This window comes from Schistocerca nitens, chromosome 2 (genome assembly GCF_023898315.1).
Source record: "Schistocerca nitens isolate TAMUIC-IGC-003100 chromosome 2, iqSchNite1.1, whole genome shotgun sequence".
NCBI classification, from domain to species: Eukaryota; Metazoa; Arthropoda; class Insecta; order Orthoptera; family Acrididae; genus Schistocerca; species Schistocerca nitens.
Window position 1 is genome coordinate 567,508,321 of NC_064615.1, and position 23,884 is coordinate 567,532,204.

A 23,884-nucleotide genomic window follows, 5' to 3' on the forward strand; every position below is an offset into this window, starting at 1 on the left:
TTAATGGCCAGTAGTGTTCTAGGAAAACTAACGTAGTCTACGCCTGCTTGTGATAGTCTACGGTAGCCTACGGTGGTTTTACAACTCTAGGTAACAGGTTTCCTGGAGCTTTAAAGTCTGGAGCCGTTTATTCGGGTGTTAAGAGACGCCTTTACTCCCGGCTGTCTTTCGAACCCCCCGGCTGGTGTGTTGCAGACGCTGACGAAGCACCGGCGGCGGCCGCCGTCACGCAGCCGGCAGCACATGCGGAGTTACTCGCTGCCCGCCGTCGCTAACGCAGTCACCGACATCCGCTCGCCACCCCTGTTCGCCGACGAGGTGAGTACCTGGCCACAGCCCACAAGCAAGGTGCTTCCGGGTGCAGCTGTACGACTTACATCCAACTAGTCCTGATGACATTGTAATTCTGTCAGAGACAGCAAAGAACTTGGAAGAGCAGTTGAACGGAAAGGACAGTGTCTTGAAAGGAGGATATAAGATGAACATCAACAAAAGCAAAACGAGGATAATTAAATGTAGTCGAATTAAGTCGGGTGATGCTGAGGGAGTTAGATTAGGAAATGAGACACTTAAAGTAGTGATGGAGTTTTGCTATTTGGGGAGCAAAATAACTGATCATGGTCGAAGTAGAGAGGATATAAAATGGAGACTGGCAATGGCAAGGAAAGCGTTTCTGAAGAAGAAAAATTTGTTAACATCGAGTATAGATTTAAATGCCAGGAAGTCGTTTCTGAAAGTATTTGTATGGAGTGTAGCCATGTATGGAACTGAAACGTGGACGATAAATAGTTTAGACAAGAAGAGAATAGAAGCTTTCGAAATGTGGTGCTACAGAAGAATGCTGAAGATTAGATGGGTAGATCACATAACTAATGAGGAGGTATTGAATGGAATTGGGGAGAAGAGAAATTTGTGGCACAACTTGACTAGAAGAAGGGATCGGTTGGTAGGACATGTTCTGAGGCATCAAGGGATCACCAATTTAGTACTGGAAGGCAGCGTGGAGGGTAAAAATCGTAGAGGGAGACCAAGAGATGAATACACTAAGCAGATTCAGAAGGATGTAGGCTGCAGTAGGTACTGGGAAATGAAGAAGCTTGCACAGGATAGAGTAGCATGGAGAGCTGCATCAAACTAATCTCAGGACTGAAGACCACAACAACAACAACAACAACAGTCCTGATGAACTACGACATGCACAGAATATTGCTTGCAAGGAGGCACATATTAGTACAATACTGTATCGTATGAATATCAAGGACAGTCAGTAGATTCGGAAAGAAAATACACTGAGGTAACGAAAGTCACGGGACAGCGATATGCACATATAGAGATGGCGGTTTATCGCGTACACAAGGTATAAAAGGGAAGTGCATTGGCGGAGCTGTCATTTTTACTCAGGTGATTCATGTGAAAAGGCAGCACGACAGGAATTAACAGAATTTGAACTCAGAACGGTAGTTGGAGCTAGACGTATGGAACATTCTACTGAGGGGTCCAAAAAAATGTATCCACTGTTTAAAAGTCCGTAACTGGCAAACTAATTGACGGAGTTGTCTCATCTTTGGCAGTGTAATAGTTTGCAGTTCGGGCAATCGCCACACAACCGTTGTATTGCGTTGTTTTGCTTTGTCAGATGACAGTCGCCAGATAGTCAGTGTTTTGTTCTTAGTTGCATCTATAGTTCAATTATTTTATCTTGGCGGTTCGCGCATGCCCGCCCAGACGAGGGAGATTGCTGCGTTGCCAGTTGTACGCGCCAAGAGAAGCAGCGCCATAGTATAGTTCGCAAACTTCCGTTTAGAGGGGGGAGCGCGCAGTTTATGAAGTAAAGCCACCACGGCCGCATTAACCCTTTAGCTGCTACAGAGACGTGCTCCCCGCATTCCGCGATGTGCGCGATTTTGTCATCATTGCACTGCTCGCCTGTGCAGACACATGGTGTTTTGACTGCTTTGACACACTTTATCATTCGATTTCACAAAAACTATTTGGCCCAAAAATTTGATTTTTACACATCTTCTTGACTGATACCTTTCCTCCTCCCCCCCCCCCCCCCATAAATGACTTAATTTTGTTTCGATGTTCAACGCAGTTATTGTGCAGCATTAGATGTGGTAAACCATTGCACGAAATTTTGAAGAGTTTGCAGAGGTAAAAGTCCAGAAAGTATTAAGCACCGATCAAGGTTTGAACTCAGAACCTTTCGCTTAGCAGCCATACACTGCAACCGTCACGCTAACGCAGCTCGTCCTTCAATATATCTATCGGAGGACTTTAAATATCACGCAAAATACCGACAAACACTGTTAGTATGATTATGAATTACTCACGTTTCGTCCAAGTACAATAGGAAATAAACAATTACCGCTGTTCTTTATTGCGAAAAAGCGGTTAGTGAGAATGATACAAACACCTTTCCTTGCTATCGCCTGAATTAGGAGGCTTATTGTTTGTTTGGTTTAATTAATTAATAGAATATGAAGCAATTAGTATAAATAATGTTTTTTCCAAACTTTTTATAAAAGAAAGTCTGCTCTCAAGACATTGCTTTTGTCCAATTACTTTATTTATGACTGAACCTTTCTAAAACTGAAGACATTCGTCCATTCTCTGCACTGCAGTCGAGCTCTGGCAACGTCGTTCTCTGTTCATTGGCTGACTGTGTTTTGTGACGTCAGATGCGCAGAACGAACCTAAACTCGAACGTCCACGTAGACAAAGCCGTGAATTTGGCCGGAGTAAATGTATGGTGTGGGTTGTCTTACCGGGGCTTGATTGGGCCATTCTTCCTTACGGTACTGTTACCCGTGAGGTGTACCTTCAGAAGCTTCAGACATCCATTTTACCTGCCATCCGAGACTTGTAAGGAGACGGAAGAGTTTACTTTCAACAAGATGGTGCCCCAGCCCACTACCAAAATCGTGTTAGGGCGTATCTCGACGAAAATCTACCAGGAAGATAGATAGGCCGTAGAGGTGCTATGGAGTATCCACCACGTTCCCCAGACCTAGCTCTCGACTTTTACCTGTGGGGAACACTAAAGGACGTCGTTTATCGACAAAAGCGACGCACATTGGATGAACTTAGAGAATCCACCGTACATTCATGTGCAAATATCCAACTGAACACGTTGCAGTCAGTAGTTCGTGCTGCAGTTCGGCGGCATCGTTTCTGTGTGGATGTTAATGGTGACCATTTCGAACACCTACAGTGATATCTTTAAATTGGACTTTAAGCTACACTTTCACCAAAAATGAGACAACTCCGTCAATTAGTTTGCAAGTTATGGACTTTTAAACAGTGGATACATTGTTTTGGACCCCTCTGTATTTCGGGAATCGTTAGGGAATTCAATATTCAGAGTACAGCAGTGCCAAGAGAGTGACGAGAATACCAAACTTCAGACATTACCTCTTACCAAGGACAACGCAGCGACCGACGGCCGTCACTTAACGAGCGAGAGAAGCAGCTTTGGCATACAGTTGTCAGTGCTAACAGACAAGCAACACTTAGTGAAATAACCACTGAAATCCATACAGGGTGTATGACGAACGTATCCGTTGTGACAATGCTGCCAAATTTGGCGTTAACGGGCAGTGGCACCAGACGAAGGACACAAGTGCCTTTGCCAATAGCACATCGCCTGCAGCGCTCTCCTGTGACTATGTCGATTGAACCCTAGACGACTGAAAACCAGTGGCCTGGTCAGATGAGTCCCGATATCAGTTGATAAGAGCTTACGGTCGGATTCAAGTGTGGCGCAAATCCCACGAAGCCATGGACCCAAATTGTCAACAAGGCCCTGTGCAAACTGGTGGTGCCTTCATAATGGTGTGGGCTGTGTTTACATGGAATGGACTGGATCCTCTGGTCCAACTGAACCGCTACTTGACTGCAAATTGTCTTGTTCGGCTATTTGGAGACCATTTGCAGCCATTCGCGGATTTCGTGTTCCCAAACAATGTAACTTTTATGGATGACAATGAACCATGTCACCGTGCCGCAATTGTTCGTGATTGGTTTGAAGAACGTTCTGCATAACACAAGCGAATGATCTGGACACCCAGTTCGCCCGACATGAACCCCGTCCATCATTTATGGGACATAATTGACAGGTCAGTTCGTGCACAATATCGTGCACCGGCAACACTTTCGCAGTTATGGACGGCTATAGAAGCAGCATGCCTCAGTATTTCTGCAGGGAATTTCCAGCGACTTGTCGAGTCCATGACACATCTAGCTGCTGCACTACGCGGTGCAAAAGGAGGTCCGGCACGGCATTAGGAGCTATCCCACGACTTGTGTCAAATCAGTGTGCTAGTCTCCTAAAATTGAGCATAAACGAAAAATGAAAGCACATTTTCTGCGCATGGTGGCAGAGCTAAGCGAAACGTGTTTACTAGACCTAAAAGATAAAGCTGTCATCAACCGAAGGTTTTTTTGAACACCACAGTACTGTGATAATAGACAACGGCCTTGCCGCAGTGGATACACCGGTTCCCGTCAGATCACGGAAGTTAAGCGCTGTCGGGCGTGGCCGGCACTTGGATGGGTGACCATCCAGCCGCCGTGTGCTGTTGCCATTTTTCGGGGTGCACTCAGCCTCGTGATGCCAATAGAGGAGCTACTCGACCGAATAGTAGCGGCTCCGGTCACAGAAAACCATCATAACGACCGGGAGAGCGGTGTGCTGACCACACGCCCCTCTTATCCGCATCCTCTCTGAGGATGACACGGCGGTCGGATGGTCCCGATGGGCCACTTGTGGCCTGAAGACGGAGTGCACTGCACACTTGCACAGTACTGTGATAGAATGGTCCTGTTGGACCTGTGAACTGATTTAATTTCCATCACTCTTCTGACCGGTATGATGTCCACCATTAATTCCTCTCCGGTGCCGACCTTATCATTAGTCTTGCATTTTCACCCAACGTCCTCAATTAACTGATTGATACATTCCAACCTCTGTCTTTTCCTACAGTTTTTACCCTCTACAACTCTCCCACTACCATGTAAGTTATTCCCCGATACCTTAACACATGCTCTCTCACACCATCCCTTCTTATTGGAGATGTTTTCTACCTGTTTCTCTCCTCGCTATTTCTGCGGAGAACCCTCTTACTTCTTAATCTATCAGTCGACCTAGGTTTTAACATCCATCTACTGCACCAAGTCTTAAATGCTTCTGCTCTCTTCTCTTTCAGGTTCCTCATTGTTCATGATTCATTTCCACGCAATGCTATCCTCCAGAACTTCATTCTCAGAAATTTCTCCCTCAAATTAAGGCCAGTGTTTGTCGTCAGCAGACTTATTTTGGCCATAAACGTCTTCTTTTACTGTACTACTCTGTTTTTATGTCCTCCTAGCTTCGTCCGTCATGTCTCATTGCGTTTCCAAGGCAGTACAATCTCTTGACCTCGTCTGCCTCTTGCAGCCACTTACAGTATAATACCTACAATTTAATATGGACTCCAAACCACGGTGCAGCCCAGCGCTTTTTTCACATTAACAAACATTACACCGCAACTGAAAGAAGTGATAAGTGACAGATAAAAATTCTAAAGGTACCCGTACACGATCAGACTTGTTTGACAAATTTGCTCTTTTCCATCCACGGACTTGTCAAAAGGCCCGTACACGTACCAACAAAGTTTGCCAATTTAACCTCACTTCTGAAGCAGACGCTGTTCGACTAGCGAAGTACTTTGACACTAGTAGGAATGGCTACCAATACAGGCAAAGCATTTCTTGCATTGCCTTTAGCGCTGTTCATAAAGAAGACAAAGTAAAAAAGACGAGGGTGATCCATGGTTGAAATTGGCAGAGAAATATACCCATGAAAATCTGCTAAAGGAAATAATATAGCAGATGATTATATTAACTTTCTGCGAACGGACAGTAAAACTTTTAATAACTCGTTACAGTTATTTCGCTCTCATATTGACAAAGAAGTTACAAGTATAAGAAACATTTATTCTCTTCTACTTAGTCTTCTAATGACAGTTCATTAAAATATCACAAAGCTGGAAATAAACGTCATCCACGGAAGCACCAGAGAGCTTCGTTTATTTTATTGCACACCCGCCTGTACGTTGTGTGTAGAATACTGATTTCCTTCTTAACCTCTTACTGGGAAAGACGCAACACCTCTACCATTTTGGTAATAGTCAGCGCTCTTTTGTTTTTACCATTGATCGTAGTTTCAATAGTTTTGGAAACTTACGACAGAGCGAGATAAATTGTGATAAAACGGTTTTACGCTAAACAGGCGTGGCAAAACATCAACACAAACAACGTCCACCATATTGTCAAGTCTGCTGTCGATCAAAGTTTCTCTCAAACGCGTCACCACTTTCTATGTTTGACAAACACGTCAAACAGTACTGTACACAGTCAAATATTTAACAAATCTAGCGAAGGTTGACAAATTCTTTGGTCGTGTTGCGAGGCCTTAGATTTCATTGGGATTTCTGTTTCAAGAGGGGTGAGGAAGGCTGTTAATGGAAGAGGCCTTACCCACACCATTTGATACAATTGAAATTCCACCCACCTCTCCTTCTGAAATTAGGAAGATAATAAACTCTCTCAAGAATTAAAGCGCACATGGAATTGATGGCATTTCCAGCAGGATAATAAAAGCTTGTTCACAAGAAATAAGTGGGATTATTTGCCACATGTGTAATAGCTCTCTGAGGCAGGGTATTTTCCCAGATAGACTAAAGTTAAACCACTGCATAAAAAAGGGGGATGCGTCTGATATCAACAGCTACCGCCCAATCTCTCTTCTGACTGCCTTATCCAAACTTCTTGAAAAAGCAATGTATTGTAGAGTAGCTTCACACCTTTGTAAAAATAAAGTTTTAACAAAATGTCAGTTTGGTTTCCAGAAGGGTTTTTCAACGGAAAATGCTACACTCCTGGAAATGAAAAAAAGAACACATTGACACCGGTGTGTCAGACCCACCATACTTGCTCCGGACACTGCGAGAGGGCTGTACAAGCAATGATCACACGCACGGCACAGCGGACACACCAGGAACCGCGGTGTTGGCCGTCGAATGGCGCTAGCTGCGCAGCATTTGTGCACCGCCGCCGTCAGTGTCAGCCAGTTTGCCGTGGCATACGGAGCTCCATCGCAGTCTTTAACACTGGTAGCATGCCGCGACAGCGTGGACGTGAACCGTATGTGCAGTTGACGGACTTTGAGCGAGGGCGTATAGTGGGCATGCAGGAGGCCGGGTGGACGTACCGCCGAATTGCTCAACACGTGGGGCGTGAGGTCTCCACAGTACATCGATGTTGTCGCCAGTGGTCGGCGGAAGGTGCACGTGCCCGTCGACCTGGGACCGGACCGCAGCGACGCACGGATGCACGCCAAGACCGTAGGATCCTACGCAGTGCCGTAGGGGACCGCACCGCCACTTCCCAGCAAATTAGGGACTCTGTTGCTCCTGGGGTATCGGCGAGGACCATTCGCAACCGTCTCCATGAAGCTGGGCTACGGTCCCGCACACCGTTAGGCCGTCTTCCGCTCACGCCCCAACATCGTGCAGCCCGCCTCCAGTGGTGTCGCGACAGGCGTGAATGGAGGGACGAATGGAGACGTGTCGTCTTCAGCGATGAGAGTCGCTTCTGCCTTGGTGCCAATGATGGTCGTATGCGTGTTTGGCGCCGTGCAGGTGAGCGCCACAATCAGGACTGCATACGACCGAGGCACACAGGGCCAACACCCGGCATCATGGTGTGGGGAGCGATCTCCTACACTGGTCGTACACCACTGGTGATCGTCGAGGGGACACTGAATAGTGCACGGTACATCCAAACCGTCATCGAACCCATCGTTCTACCATTCCTAGACCGGCAAGGGAACTTGCTGTTCCAACAGGACAATGCACGTCCGCATGTATCCCGTGCCACCCAACGTGCTCTAGAAGGTGTAAGTCAACTACCCTGGCCAGCAAGATCTCCGGATCTGTCCCCCATTGAGCATGTTTGGGACTGGATGAAGCGTCGTCTCACGCGGTCTGCACGTCCAGCGCGAACGCTGGTCCAACTGAGGCGCCAGGTGGAAATGGCATGGCAAGCCGTTCCACAGGACTACATCCAGCATCTCTACGATCGTCTCCATGGGAGAATAGCAGCCTGCATTGCTGCGAAAGGTGGATATACACTGTACTAGTGCCGACATTGTGCATGCTCTGTTGCCTGTGTCTATGTGCCTGTGGTTCTGTCAGTGTGATCATGTGATGTATCTGACCCCAGGAATGCGTCAATAAAGTTTCCCCTACCTGGGACAATGAATTCACGGTGTTCTTATTTCAATTTCCAGGAGTGTATATATACTTTCACTAATGAAATATTAAATGCTCTGAGTAACCCGTTGGGATTTTTTGTGATCTGTCAAAGGCTTTTGATTGTGTAAATCGTGGAATACTTCTAGATAAGCTCAAGTACTGTAGTATGAATGAGACAGTGCTCAAATGGTTTAAATCATACCTAACTGAAAGAGTGCTGAAAGTTGAAGTAAGCAGTTCACATAATATGCAAAAAACTGGTGATTTCTCAAACTGGGGAACAACCAAGAATGGGGTGCCGCACTGTTCGGTCTTGGGTCCTCTGCTGTTCTTAATATATATTAATGACTTGCCATTCTATATTCACGAAGATGCAAAGCTGGTACTTTTTGCCGATGATACAAGTATAGCTATCACACCCAACAGACAAGAATTAACTGGTGAAATTGTAAACGATGTTTTTCAGAAAATCATTAAGTGGTTCTCTGCAAATGGGCTCTCATTAAACTTTGACAAAACACTGTACATACAGTTCCACACAGTAAATGGAATGACACCATTAATAAATATAGACTTCAATCAGAAATCGGTAGCTAAGGTAGAATGTTAAAAATTTCTAGGTGCATGCACTGATGAGGGGTTGAACTGGAAAAAACACACTGAGGATCTGCTGAAACGTTTGAGTTCAGCTACTTATACTATTAGGGTCATTGCATTTTGGCGATATACATCTCAGTAAATTAGCTTACCACGCCTATTTTCATTCTCTGCTTTCGTATGTCATCATATCATCATTGAGTAAAAGAGTGTTCATTGCACAAAAGTGTACAATCAGAATAATTGCTGGAGCTCATCCAAGATCATCCTGCAGACACTTATTTAAAGAGCTAGAGATCTTCACTGTAGCCTCAAAATATATATATTCACTTATGAAATTTGTTATTAACAATCCGAACGAATTCAAAAGTAATAGCAGTGTACATGGCTACAACACTAGGCGAAAGGATGATCTACACTACTCAAGGTTAAATCTAACTTTGGCTCAGATGGGGGTAAATTATGGTGCCACAAAAGTCTTTGGTCAGTTACCTAACAGCATCAAAAGTCTGACAGATAGCCATATAGCATTTAAAAGGAAATTAAAAGAATTTCTTAATGGCAACTCCTTCTATGCATTAGATGAATTTTTGGATGTAGTAAGTGGGTAATTTCCCCAATCCCTACAAAAAAATTAAAAATATTAAGTGTCATATAATATTCTGTATAATGTAATATCTTGTATAGACACTTTTTATTAACTGACACGTTCCACATCATTACGAAGTGGCGTATTCATGATCTATGGAACAAGTACTAATCTAATCTAATCTAATCTAATCTACCCCAGACCTTTGCGTCCGTAATCCAGCACTTACCTACCGAGCCACCGGTAGAGTCATGGACGGTGCTGGTTTAAGCCTACCGATCCCGTGTCTCGCGCCCTGTGCTGTACGACATACGGACCAGCCAGTCTGTGTCTGCTCCAGCCATTTTAGGGCGGTCAGAAACGCTTGCGCGAAATTACATACTTTGTGCTGCCATCTAGATTTAACATTAATTTGTAAATACATTGTGTACATGAACGGGCTGAACAAAACTACGGGAACACCGCAATAAATGCAGACGCTAGCCAAGCCCGCAAGTTGCGCTGCTTTACTTGAGCACGAACCTGTGCAGTGTCCCTAACAAGTTGCAAGCGCTAGTCGTGGTCGGAACAGTGTTCTGTGTGGTTATGAGTGCATTATGTCGGATTTAAGTGAATTCGAATGTGGGCGAATTGTTGGTGCTCATATGGTGTGTACTTGTGTAACCAAGATAGCCTAAGTGTTTGGTGATCCAAGAGGCCCCGTATCGCAAACAGACAAAGAGGAAAAACATCATCCGCCGAGTCACGACGCAGACGAAGGTATGTGTTGGGTGGTCGTGACAGACGGTCGTTGAAGTGGATTGTGACTAGAAAAAAAGAGGACAACAGCTGCAAAAGTCACTGCAGAACTGAATGGCGCACTCGCGAATCCTGTAAGTACCATAACAACACGACGCGAAACTCAAGAAGTGCGAGATGGAATTCCACAGCCACCCGTCAGTGGTGCCGAAGTCATAAATCCTGGAATGAAGAGCAATGGAAGAATGTCATTTGATTGGATGAGACTTGTTTCACACTGTTTCCAGTTTCTAGCCACGTTTACGTTCCAAGAATAAAACATGCCGGTCGTGCGGTAGCGTTCTCGCTTCCCGCGCCCGGGTTCCCGGGTTCGATTCCCGGCGGGGTCAGGGATTTTCTCTGCCTCGTGATGACTGGGTGTTGTGTGATGTCCTTAGGTTAGTTAGGTTTAAGTAGTTCTAAGGTCTAGGGGACTGATGTTAAGTCCCATAGTGCTCAGAGCCATTTGAACCATTTTTAAAACATGCCGGGGGGGTGGTGATTTGGGCAGCCATATCATAGTACACACGAATTGTTTACAGATGAATGGAAAAACTGGTAGAAGCCGACTTCGGGGAAGATCAATTTGGATTCCTTAGAAATGTTGGAACACGTGAGGCAATACTGACCCTACGACTTATCTAAGAAAATAGGTTAAGGAAAGGCAAACCTACATTTCTATAATTTGTAGACTTAGAGAAAGCTTTTGACAATGTTGACTGGAATACTCTCTTTCAAATTTTCAAGGTGGCAGGGGTAATATACAGGGAGCGAAAGGCTATTTACAATTTGTACAGAAACTAGATGGCAGATATAAGAGTCGAGGGGCGTGAAAGGGAAGCAGTGGTTGGAAACGGAGTGAGACAGGGTTGTAGCCTACCACAATGTTATTCAATCTGTATATTGAGCAAGCAGTAAAGGAAACAAAAGAAAAATTCGGAGTAGGAATTAAAATCTATGGAGAAGAAATAAAAACTTTGAGGTTCGCCGATGACATTGTAATTCTGTCAGAGACTACAAAGGACCTGGAAGAGCAGCTGAACGGAATGGACAGTGTCTTGAAACGAGGATATAAGGTGAACATCAACAAAAGCAAAACGAGGATAATGGAATGTAGTCGAATTAAACTGGGTGATGCTGAGGGTATCAGATTAGGAAATGAGACGCTTAAAGTAGTAAATGAGTTTTGCTATTTGGGGAGGAAAATAAACTGATGATGGTCGAAGTAGAGAGGATATAAAATGTAGACTGGCAATGGCAAGGAGAGCGTTTCTGAAGAAGAGAAATTTGTTAACATCGAGTATAGATTTAAGTGTCAGGAAGTCGTTTCTGAAAGCATTTGTATGGAGTGTGGCCATCTATGGAAGTGAAACGTGGACGATAAATAGTTTGGACAAGAAGAGAATATAAGCTTTCGAAATGTGGTGCCACAGAAGAATGCTGGAGATTAGATTGGTAGATCACTCAACTAATGAGGAGGTACTGAATAGAATTGAGGAGAAGAGGAATTTATGGCACAACTTGACTAGAAGAAGGGATCGGTTGGTAGGACACGTTCTGGGGCATCAGTGGATCATCAGTTTAGTATTGGAGGACAGCGCGGAGGGTAAAAATCGAAGAGGGCGACCAAGAGATGAATACACTAAGCAAATTCAGAAGGATGTAGGCTGCAGTAGGTACAGGGAGACGAATAAGCTTGCACAGAATAGAGTAGCATGGAGAGTGTGCATCAAACCAGTCTGTGGACTGAAGACCACAACAACAACAACATCATAGTACAGATTTAAGTGTCAAGAAACCTTTTCTGGAAGTATTTGCATGGAGTGTAACCATGTATGGAAGTGAAACATGGACAATAAATAGTGTAGACAAGAAGAGAATATAAGCTTTCGAAATGTGGTGCCACAGAAGAACGCTGAAGATTAGATTGGTAGGTCACTCATCTAATGAGGCGGTACTGAATAGAATTGAGGATAAGAGGAATTTATGGCACAACTTGAGTAGACGAAGGGATCGGTTGGTAGGACACATTCTGGGGCATCAGTGGATCATCAAGTTAGTATTGGAAGGAAGCGCGGAGGGTAAAAATCCTAGAGGGAGTCCAAGGCATGAATACACTAAACAGATTCAAAAAATGGTTCAAATGGCTCTGAGCACTATGGGACTTAACTTCTGAGGTCATTAATCCCCTAGAACTTAGAACTAATTAAACCTAACTAACCTAAGGACATCACACACATCCATGCCCGAGGCAGGATTCGAACCTGCGACCGTAGCGGTCGCGCGGTTCCAGACTGTAGCGCCTAGAACCGCTCGGCCACCCCGGCCGGCCAAACAGATTCAGAAGGATGTAGGTTGCAGTAGTACTCGGAGATGAAGAAGCTTGCACGGGATAGAGTAGCATGGAGAGTTGCATCGAACCAGTCTCTGGACTGAAGGCCACAACAACAACATCGTAGTATTCGATTGCCCCCATGGTTTTTCTGCAAGATCGCATTACCGCCAAGGATCATATAACTATTTTGGCTGAATCGGTCAGTCCCAGGGTACGATGTTTGTTCCGCAATGGTTGTCGTGTTCAAGGCGACAGGACTCCTGTTCACACAGTTCTCATTGTCCATGATTGGCTTTGTAAGCACGAGGTTGAATGTCGATCTCCCCTGGCCGCTACACTCACCAGGTCTCAATATTATTGAGCCTCTCTGTTGTACTTTGGAGAGAAGCGTGCGTGATCGCTATCTATCTCCATCATAATTACCTGTAATTTAAACCATTTTGCAGAAAGAATTGTATGAGATTCCCTTGAAAACCTTAACGGAGCCTGTAATTATCCATTCTGTGAAGAGTGGAAACTGTTTTAAATCTTAACGGTTTTCCTACACCGTGTGGTAATGTGTTGTGTTTTTCATGTTTCTAATTTTTTTATCTACTCTCTGTGTATGTGTGTGCTCTGTAATACCATACAATACAAATAACAATAATAACAGTGCCGTAGGGCGTGGCGATGTAGGTGGAAAATGTGGTCAACACTTCTTGAAGCAACCTCTCAGTTGTCACCAATCTGATTGGGCCCTATTCTATGCCAGAGGTGCGAATCTGTGTTTGTTGAGTGACTGTCAGACCTTCTGACCATTCAACTGCGAGACATTAATATGGTTTGTGTCAGACCTACACCTTGACGTCGCCAACAGTACTGTTTGTCTTAGAATCAGTGCATTCTTTTTGACCACTTCATTTTGTTCAGGGATCGTTTGTAGCGACAGTCAACACGTGAGAAGTGGGAAAAACTTTGCTCAGTAGAGCCGGTCCTAAGAATTAGAATTGAGCATCTGAACTTTTCGTAAGCAAATTAACTTGGGTTGGTTGCTGAAATAATGGGCCAAGAATACTTTCCAACACTACCCGTGAATTCTGTATATGTTACCCTTAAGGCCGCATGGATAAGAAACTGTTACACGCTGGAAAGATCTGAATATGATTTTATATAGTGTGATGACGACATTAGTGCATTATCATCGACCATTTGACAACCATTGCTGGATAACAATCTCATCTATATTTGCATTTAATGATGAGATGACGAACATGCTATTAAAGTCGGAACAACAAACTTTTCACGAACACGGATTTCCACCCGTCAGCAATGCGAGCTACTTGTAGCTTACCGTTAAAATTCTGTTATATCATAGCTTGCTGCCACTCTTAAGCCACAAGTAACGCATGGTGCGTGTCTTAAACAGAAGGTTTCTGATTCCTAAAATGTATGTTTCAACAACTACGTTTTGAACAAGACATTGAGGCTAAACCTTAGTGCAAGAACGAGTAAGTCTGTTGGTCCTGGCAAGTTTAATTCAGTCGTAATGCATGAAGTTGTCTGTACGTACAGGCTGTTTTCTAAAGGATGTCGTCCAACGCGATGTTCCGTCATTTTGGGTGATTGGCGATTATATTGAAATAAAACTTCTTGGCACACTGAAAATGGGTTCCATTTCAGAACTAACTCCAAAATTTTCTGTTTCAGAGGACAATGACCTTCCACGTGTTAAACTGAACTCAAAAGCCACAAATGCATACTTTGATAGTAAGTAACTATTACACTTTTGCGAAAAATAAACTTGTCACAACTCGACAGTGTAGTAACACAGTACACAATCGCCTTTCTTCCTGACGGCAGCCCATTTTGAGTCAGGCACTTTTTGTTGTTCGTTCTCGGAGTGGGATACACAAGGAGATAACAGTAGGTCCAGCCAAATCCACAGCGTTGCAAGTAGTGGTGGGATGAGGCAGGGGCGTTTGCTACGTCGCGCTCATACTCTATCTGATCTACAGTAACCGGACACCTATTAGTGAACATTAATATGGGGTGTGTCCACGCTACACCTTTACGACGGCTTGAACTCTGCTGGGGACACTTTCAGTGAGGAATGGTAGCCCCTCAAGAGCCGAAAGAAGAGAAGGTAGTGACGCTGGAGTCTGAGGTCCGCAGAAGTCGATGTTCCAGCGCTTCCCGAGGTGTTCCATTTGGTTCAGGTCGCCAGGCCAGTCCATTTCAAGAATGTTGTTACACAGCTCATTGCCTCGTAGATGCTGCTTTGTGACAGCGTTCATCGACATGCTGTTACAATAATCATCTCCGAACTGTTTCTCTACTACAGCAGTACACAGTATCTTCACCATTTAGCATTCTCTTTAAGGTGTAATAAGGGGACCACACCCTAAACACGAAAAATACCTCCATACCATACCACACCACCAGCTCCTCCGTACTTCACTTTTGGCACTATAGCTGGTGGCAGGAATTTGCCAAGCAGGCATTTGCACTCATCTCTTCCAGTGGATTGTGACAGGGTATCGCTGATTCCTCAGTCCAAACCATTCGTTCTATTCATCCACAGTGAAGAGGCGTCATTCCTTGGTCCAACTCAAGCGTCGCTTATCACTGACTACAGAATCGCGTGGCTTATGAGGAGCGCTTGAGAATCGTACCCTAATCCTTTTAGCTCCCTACGCACAGTCATTGTGCTAGCTGGGCTGTTGGTACTAACTGATTCGATGTGATTTTTTTTTATCCCTAATCTCCGTAATGCTCGATTGTCCCTCTCCGTCACACATGACGTCTGCCCAATCTCAGTTTAACTGTGGTTGTTCCTTTGCGTTTCCCTGGCTATGGGTTGTTTGGGCTTATTGTCACCCAAATGGCAATGTCGAGAATGTTGGCGACAGTTCCAACATTCGTCTTAGAACCAAGGGAAACCTCCGAAAACTCTGGTCAGGACTGATGGTGTTTCCACTTTATTTTGCCACGCGGTATCACGGTCTTGACACGTCGGCGCTGACTGCCACCGCTCTGCACCGTCGGTATTAACAACCCTTACTCTCAAATAATGGCTAGATGGCATCTTAAAAAGGCATTATTGTAGCAAAAAAAGGCTAGATGTAATTCACGTCTCTAAAATTGCTCAAATTTTGATTGCAGAAATTAAGATATAATAAATATCGCAAGATAAATATTATCTGATATTCAAATCTTGCAAAATGAAAATAATTTTGATAGGATTTGGTTTTGTGTAATTCTTCACTTTTTAAAAGGCTTACTTAATTTATTGACATTAGTTTTTTTCTCTTTCGCTACCAGAAACGGTAGAAGCACAGTGATGTCACAGCATTATTCAATAATGAAATAAATCCGTTGCCGTGTGGCTAGGGCCTCCGTCGGGTAGACCATAAATCCGTTCAATAAATATAACTGCGCATTATCTGTGGGGCTCTATGGAGTTTTATCCGCAAAAAGTCGGCCGTAGTGGCCGTGCGGTTATAGGCGCTACAGTCTGGAGCCGAGCGCCCGCTACGGTCACAGGTTCGAATCCTGCCTCGGGCATGGATGTGTGTGATGTCCTTAGATTAGTTAGGTTTAATTAGTTCTAAGTTCTAGGCGACTGATGACCTCAGAAGTTAAGTCGCATAGTGCTCAGAGCCATTTGAACCATTTTTTATCCGCAAAAACCATCCTCGCTACCCCACTGATTTATACAGGGTGTCCAAAAACAGTCTGGAAACCTTGTAAGGGTGTTGCAGGGTAGATTGTGCTGAGGAATAATTGTCGAGAAAAAAATTCGATACGTTTCACCGTTTCCGAGTCAACTAGCACTGAAGTTAGCCATACGGCCATTGCGCGCGCAAATGCAAGCGGTCCGCCACGTGCAATTAGTGTCAGTTGTCCTCATAGTGCAGACGATAGCACACGAGACTGCTGAGCCTCTGGCTCCAGTTCGATCCTTACTACCGTCCCACGTCCAATTTTTGTATCGCTCTCTTGTTCGATTTTAGGAAACCAAACAAAAATAACTCTGGCGGAGCACTTGAGTTTGCGCGCGTAACTGCCTTGTTGGCCAACATCAATGCTAATTAATTCCGAAACGGCGCAACGTATCGAATTTTCTTCTTAACAGATGCTTCTCACAAGGGAACCTCCCCATCGCACCCCCCTCAGATTTAGTTATAAGTTGGCACAGTGGACAGGCCTTGAAAAACTGAACACACATCAATTGAGAAAACAGGAAGAAGTTGTGTGGGACTATGAAAAAATAAGCAAAATATACAAACTGAGTAGTTCATGGGAAGATAAGCAACTTTAAGGATAATGGAAACGCAAGAGCACCGTGGTCTCGTGGTAACGTGAGTAGCTGCGGAACGAAAGGTCCTCGGTTCAAATCTTCCATCGAGTGAAAACTTTAATTTTTTATTTTCAGTTTATGTGACAAACTCTTTATGTTTTCATCACTTTTTCGGGAGTGATTATCACATCCACAAGAAAATCTAAATTGGGCAAGGTAGAAGAATCTTTTTACCCATTCGCCAAGTGTACAAGTTAGGTGGGTCGACAACATATTCGTGTCATGTGACGCACATGCCGTCACCAGTGTCGTATAGAATATATCAGATGTGTTTTCCTGTGGAGGAATCGGTTGACCTATGACCTTGCGATCAAATGTTTTCGGTTCCCATTGGAGAGGCACGTCCTTTCGTCTGCTAATCGCACGGTTTTGCGATGCGGTCGCAAAACACAGACACTAAACTTATTACAGTGAACAGAGACGTCAGTGAACAAACGGACAGATAATAACTATGCAAAAATAAAGAAAGTAAAATTTTCACTCGAGAAAAGACTTGAACCAGGGACCTCTCGTTCTGCAGCTGCTCACGCTACCACGGGACCACGGCGCTCCTGAGCTTACATTGTCCATGATGTTGCTTATGTGGCCCATGGACTACTCAGTTTGTATATTTTGCTTATTTTTTCACAGTTCCACACAACTTCTTCCTGTTTTCTCAATTGATCTGTGTTCAGTTTATCAAGGCCTATCCACTGTGCTAACTTATAACTAAATCTGAGGGGGGTGCGATGGGGAGGTTCCCTTGTCAGCAAAACCTGCCCTGCAAAACCCTTACGAGGTTTTCAGACTGTTCCCGAGCATCCCGTATAATATAAAATTGTAATGGTAAGTGCAATGCTGTACATCAACATGATGCAACAAAGGTAGCCGATATTTAAGTATGAAATAGGTACTATGCAGAAATTCTTTACATAAAGTATGTAAAAACTCACCATCGTTTCTGTGTATCAAAAATAATAGTATTCGGGCATGTACTCCAGGAAGTCGATTGTACCAGTAGAACTAGAAGGTCCAGGGATGAATGCTGGACCTGTAGCGTAAGCCTCCTTTGTACCGACTTTTTTTGCAGCACCTCTTCTGGAAGTTTGTAGATTCACAGCACCTTTTGTTCCTTTGCAAATCTTATTATTAAAGTACGGCCTACCACAAATAAACTGAGAGATCCCTCACTAGCGGCCGCCGAATTGACGTTCCTTGGCGCAGAAGAAGCTAGGGAGCGAGGTGTTGAGAACGACTGTAAGGCACTGGTGTGTTTTTTACTATCACCATGCTGAGTCATGTCATACCTTTTAGCTCTAATATCGCACTTGCAAAACTTTTGAAGTATCCGAAGGAACTTCCAAAATCCAATCTTTGAATTCATTGTCCGAAAGCCACTGTTTTCGAAACTGTAGTTGGTACTGAGGTCCCATATTACTGATAAAAACTTTGCTAGTTCTAAATGTCTCCACAACAGAGAAAAACAAACCACTATCGGCACATTCAAACACGACGTTTTGCACTATAAAATTGTTCACAAAATATGTCTCCACTGAAGTACGGAGCATTCTTGCTTCTGGGTTCGTGTATACACACACACGCATTCACAACGTAACTAGTAACGTTTACGGTATAGGTGGGCAATGCGGCCCCAGGAAGAAATTCGTATGAGGGAGAGCAAGATCTTTGCAACAACTGATAGCTCTCAAACGTTATTAGTGTGCGACAATGGCATGGAAATTGCGGACTACTCATGACATGTGCCGATTTGAACAACTGCAGCTGGGTGACATTCATACTGGTACATTACCCCATGAACATTAACGTAACAGACGCTATAATTTTGTCTTTATTCTCCAGAAAGTCTGCTGTTGCATTACGTCACGAGGCGCTCAATCGGCACGTGTATAATTCGGAAATCTGCCCAAACCGTACAAGTATTTCAGTCCCGACGCATTCAGTACACTTTTATATGCTGATTTTTTTTGTATAAAGCGGAACGTGCCTAACGCGGAAACGGAAAGCAAATCTTAGAACATGCTTTGTAAATAATTGTATAATGCGGAAAAGAGCCTATACAGTACTACTGTATTACAGTTCATTAGTTATTCACAACTCTATATGGACGTTACTTTTAACGCCTCTGTTAAGCTAAAAATGGCTCTGAGCACTATGGGACTTAACATTTATGATCATCAGTCCCCTAGAACTTAGAACTACTTAAACCTAACTAACCTAAGGACAGCACACAACACCCAGTCATCACGAGGCAGAGGAAATCCCCGACCCCGCCGGGAATCGAACCCGGGAACCCGGGCGTGGGAAGCGAGAACGCTACCGCACGACCACGAGCTGCGGACTTCTGCTAAGCGGCGCAAAACCAGGTAAAGAGGTGCAGCGCAGCGCGGCGCTGCTGGTGTGGACAGCGAGTAAGTTACGCTCAACTTGTCAGTGTCGGTATAGTACATCAAAGGAAACGTTTCGTTCGTCAGCGCTCTATTTGTCGACTTTCTCTTTCTCCTCATTATTGACGCACGCCGGCGCATACAGGAACATTGTTGCGCTTCTACCAACACACTGATGCAATGTGCGCATTGAAAGAGGTGGGTGTTGTTCCGTGAACAATGGTTTTACCCGGTAAGGTCATTATTTTCTGCCAGTTTCAGTTGACTAGTAGCACTTTAATAATACTGATTATGTCAGGGCTTGAATAGAGTTCGTGAACCTCTTCATTATGCAGTTTTCGCCACTCTCCGCTAATGTCATCCCTTTTTGCTCCGAAAATTTTCCTCAAAATTTTGTTTTCAAATACTCGTAACGGCTTTTCATTTTGCACAATGAGAGGCCAAGTCTCACAGCCATACAGCATAACTGGTAGAATAATAGTTTTGTATATTCTAATCTTCAAATTCCTAGACAATATCCGTGATGAAAGTAATCTATTTAGTGAGAAGTAGCACGTATTTCCCGCCCGTAATTTCGTCTTCACTTCGGATTCAATCTCATTTCTCGAAGTGATGTCCACGCGTAGATACTTAAATGTGTTCACATTTTCAAACTGCTTGTCTCCAACTTTTAACATTTCCTGAACTACTGCTGTTGACATTCTCGTAGTAACCAGGTATTTAGTTTTGTCTTCACTTGTCCTTAGACCTACATCTTCGCTAGACTTGATTAACGCATTCGCATTTGCTGTTACAGATTCTTTCCCATCGTTAATGATCAACTGCATACCCTAATATCTTAATATTTCCATTTCACTCCACACCCTCTGAATTATCTGCTGCCATTCGTACAATATATTCTAGGACTAAATTAAAAAGTAGCGGATACAGGGCATCCCCTTGCTTAAGTCCGTTCTTTAATACAAAGTCTTCTGACTCCAATTTCCCCATGCGTATTCTACTTTTTGTCTTTTTCAAACTCGCTTCTATAAGTCTAACATACTTCTTTGGTATTCCAAGTTCCAAAATAATTCTGTACAATTTTGATTGCAATACTGAATCATATGCTTTTGTAAAATCTATGAAAAGATTATGAACTGGTTTATTGTATTTCCATTTCTTTTCCAAAATTTGACGCAGGGTGAATATTTGGTCTATAGTTGATCTGTTCCTCCGAAAGCCAGCTTGGTAATCCCCCACAATTTCATCTGCATATGGTGTAAGTCTGCTTAGCAGAATATTCGAAAAAATTTTGGAACATACTCGTAATTGCGATATCCCTCTATAATTACTACAATCCTTTTGGCGCCCTTCTTAAAAACTGGGATCAGAATCGACTCCTGCCACTCTTCAGGTATCATCTCTGGGTTCCATACTTTAGTTATCACTTTGTGAACTACTTCCACCAATTTCTGTCCCCCATTTTTAACTAATTCTGCAGTTCTGCAATCTGATGCTGGTGCTTTATGGGTTTTCAATTTGTTGATTGCATCTCTTACTTCCTTTAACGTTGGCTCAGGTATCTGGGGTTCTGCTGTATGTATTTTGTACGCCTGCTCATTTCCTGCTTCCTGGTGTACATTTAGTAGATGCTCAAAATACGCCCTCCATTTACTTACTATAGCACTGGGGTCTGTCAGTATTCCCCCGGCATCCCCTCGAAGTGCATTTGGCTCAAATGGTTCAAATGGCTCTGAGCACTATGGGACTCAACTGCTGAGGTCATTAGTCCCCTAGAACCTAGAACTAGTTAAACCTAACTAACCTAAGGACATCACAAACATCCATGCCCGAAGCAGGATTCGAACCTGCGACTGTAGCGGTCTCGCGGGAAGTGCATTTGCCCTAGCATTGAACCCCTTCCTATACCCATTTATGTCTAGGTAAAGTTCCCTAATGTTTTTTTGTTTTATTGTTTGTTTCCATTTTTTAAATTTGATTGTTCAAATAATCCCTCTTCTTTGCCTGTAGCCTATGACCAACTTCTCTTCTCATGTTCAAGAACTCCTCTCGTTTTCTGTCTCCCATTCTATCCCAATCTAATTGCACTTTTCTCCTTTCCTCTACCAGTTTCTTGCGTTACTCATCAAACCACGGTTTCCTCCTGTTCTTCTTAATTGTACCTATTGTGACCTTTGATGCCTCTTTGATATTACTCCTCACAGTGATCCACTGTTTATTTACATCCTCGTCTTGATCTTCGTGTGTCCTGAGAGCATCAAACCTATTTGAAATTTCTGTCATGTACCATCTTCTAAAGTTTTCATCATTTAGCTTTTCAGTGTCGAACCTAACAAGTTCTGCATTGTGACATCTTGATGTTGCTGTAGATAGCTGTTGGTGAACTTTGGCAACTACAAGAAAATTACCGGAATCACAGTCTGCTCCCCTGGAAGTCCTAACATTTTCTATACTAGTGTGCCATCTCCGATCTACAAGAACATGATCAATTTGGTTTCGGGTGAGTCCATCTGGAGAGGCCCAAGTTGCTTTATGAATGTCCTTCCTTTTGAAATATGTGCTCTCAACAATCATGTCTTTTGAAACAGCAAAATTAACGACCCTTGTGTCATTATCATTCGAAATGTTATGCAAACTTCCTTTCCCAATTGTAGGCCAGAATGCTTCCTCCTTCCCTATCTTTGCATTAAAATCACCTATGATTAATTTTGTATCATATGAGGAGAACTCATCCCACAGTTGATCTAGTTCTTCATAAAAGCTGTCTTTAACAACCTCTTCAGTGTACTCAGTTGGTGCGTGTATATGAATTACTTCTAGTCTATTTCACCTGCCGGACAACACTATAACTGATAGTCGGTCACTAATTAACCTTATATCTCTGATGCGTGAAGCCCTTTTCTCTGTACTGCGAAACCTGTTCCGAAACTGTGAGCTTCCGCACCTCTATAGAAAAATGTATAGTTACCCCTCTTTATGCTACCCTCCCCCTGCCACCGAGTTTCTTGAATGGCTGTAATGTCTACATCGTATCTATCTAATTTGTCTAATAATGTCTGGAACGTTCCTGGCCTGTTCAAACTTTTAACGTTCCATGTTCCCAACCTGAAACTTCCTTTTGGCCTGAATCTCTTCGAAGTAGGTTCCGCCCGGAGATCTGAATGGAAACCTAGCTTACCTCCGGAATATTTTACTTCAAAGGGACCCGTGCCCATTAATGTTGCTGATTCTTGATGAACAGATTTGATAGTAAGAGAAACATACACTTAAAAATCTATTAAAAGTAAATGTCGCATTCAGAATCTGATGATTATATCAACGTTCTCCTAAATTACAGTGAAACTATTAATGACTTGTTTAGAGTTACATCGCCCTTACAGTGCAAATGAAGACGTAAGACACAAAAATTTATTCTCATCTTCTTGTCCTCTAATGGCAGTCCGTGAAAACATCACAGTGTGGAATATATATTCACTATATACATCTTTTTATCCAGCTTCATAATATCAAACATATCATTTGCAGGATTGCAAATATTTTTTATTATTTAAGTTCTTAAACAGCAGAAATTAATATTCCAAAATTGAGTAGTAAATACATAATTACACTTACATCCCTCTTCAACATTTTACAAATACATTATGCTGCTTTTCGTTTGCTTGAAGTCATTATTTTCATCTTTACAAAATCTCTTTGGATGTTATATTCTTCATAAGCCAATAGCATTTCGTACAAGGCTCTTCTCAGATCATATTCCTTTTCAAGTAATACAGTTATGAAGTGTTAAGTGCACTTATTTTTTTCCCACTATATATAAATTTTTAGCAAATGTAATATTAGCCTATTTGATAAAATTAAAGCACCATTAATAGTGACCACTTTCCTGTTTTTGACTCATTATTCAGTGATACTCACTGCCTGAAATAAAAACTGCTTTTATGTAATATATTCCTCATTTCTTTAGGAAGACATGTTTAAACATTTGCTGTAATTTTTTCGCAGGTGTTCTTTGATAAGCCTCAACCAGCAGGAAGTACAGCATCTCAACCACCGAATGCACCTGACTATGCAGATGCTGGTATAGTCAGCTCATCAGAACCTCTAGGAGAGGGTGGCTTTGTTTCAAGCAGTAGGGACCAACTGGATCATCGTCAGCCACATCTTCATGAGCATTACACAACGAGAGAAAGGTGAGTTTCTACATGGTACATAGTCACAACCAATTTGTTATCATGTTAATTCTCAAATTTGTAATATCCAATTAACTGTTAATTTGTCAGTATGCATTAAGGCTGTTATTTTAATCAGTACCAAGCTTCTGTCAAAAACAGAAATAAATTTTTATTAGTTACTAAAGGATATGGACTACACACTGATATAACTTGAATAGTAAGGCTTTCCTGCAACGTGCTGGTGCAAAATTTGTGTTCAAATGTTACTATTTCAGTATCTCTTAACATTAAAATATGTCATAATAATAGTAATAACAACAATAATAATACTTTTGTGGTCTCTGTGTGAAGTAGAAACTGTACAAAATAACTGTTGCCTGAATGAAGTTGTGAA

At 43.1% G+C, this 23,884-nt stretch overlaps 1 protein-coding gene across 1 annotated transcript in view; it reads left to right on the plus strand.

Annotated features, from left to right (window-relative positions):
* The window catches only part of LOC126236612 (inactive rhomboid protein 1), a 164,106-nt gene that overhangs the window by 31,791 nt on the left and 108,431 nt on the right, over positions 1–23,884 (plus strand). The window contains exons 2-3 of the mRNA XM_049946048.1: positions 196–318; positions 23,321–23,508. Of these exons, the coding sequence (XP_049802005.1) occupies positions 196–318; positions 23,321–23,508 (311 nt within the window). The remainder of the gene's footprint in view (positions 1–195; positions 319–23,320; positions 23,509–23,884) is intronic.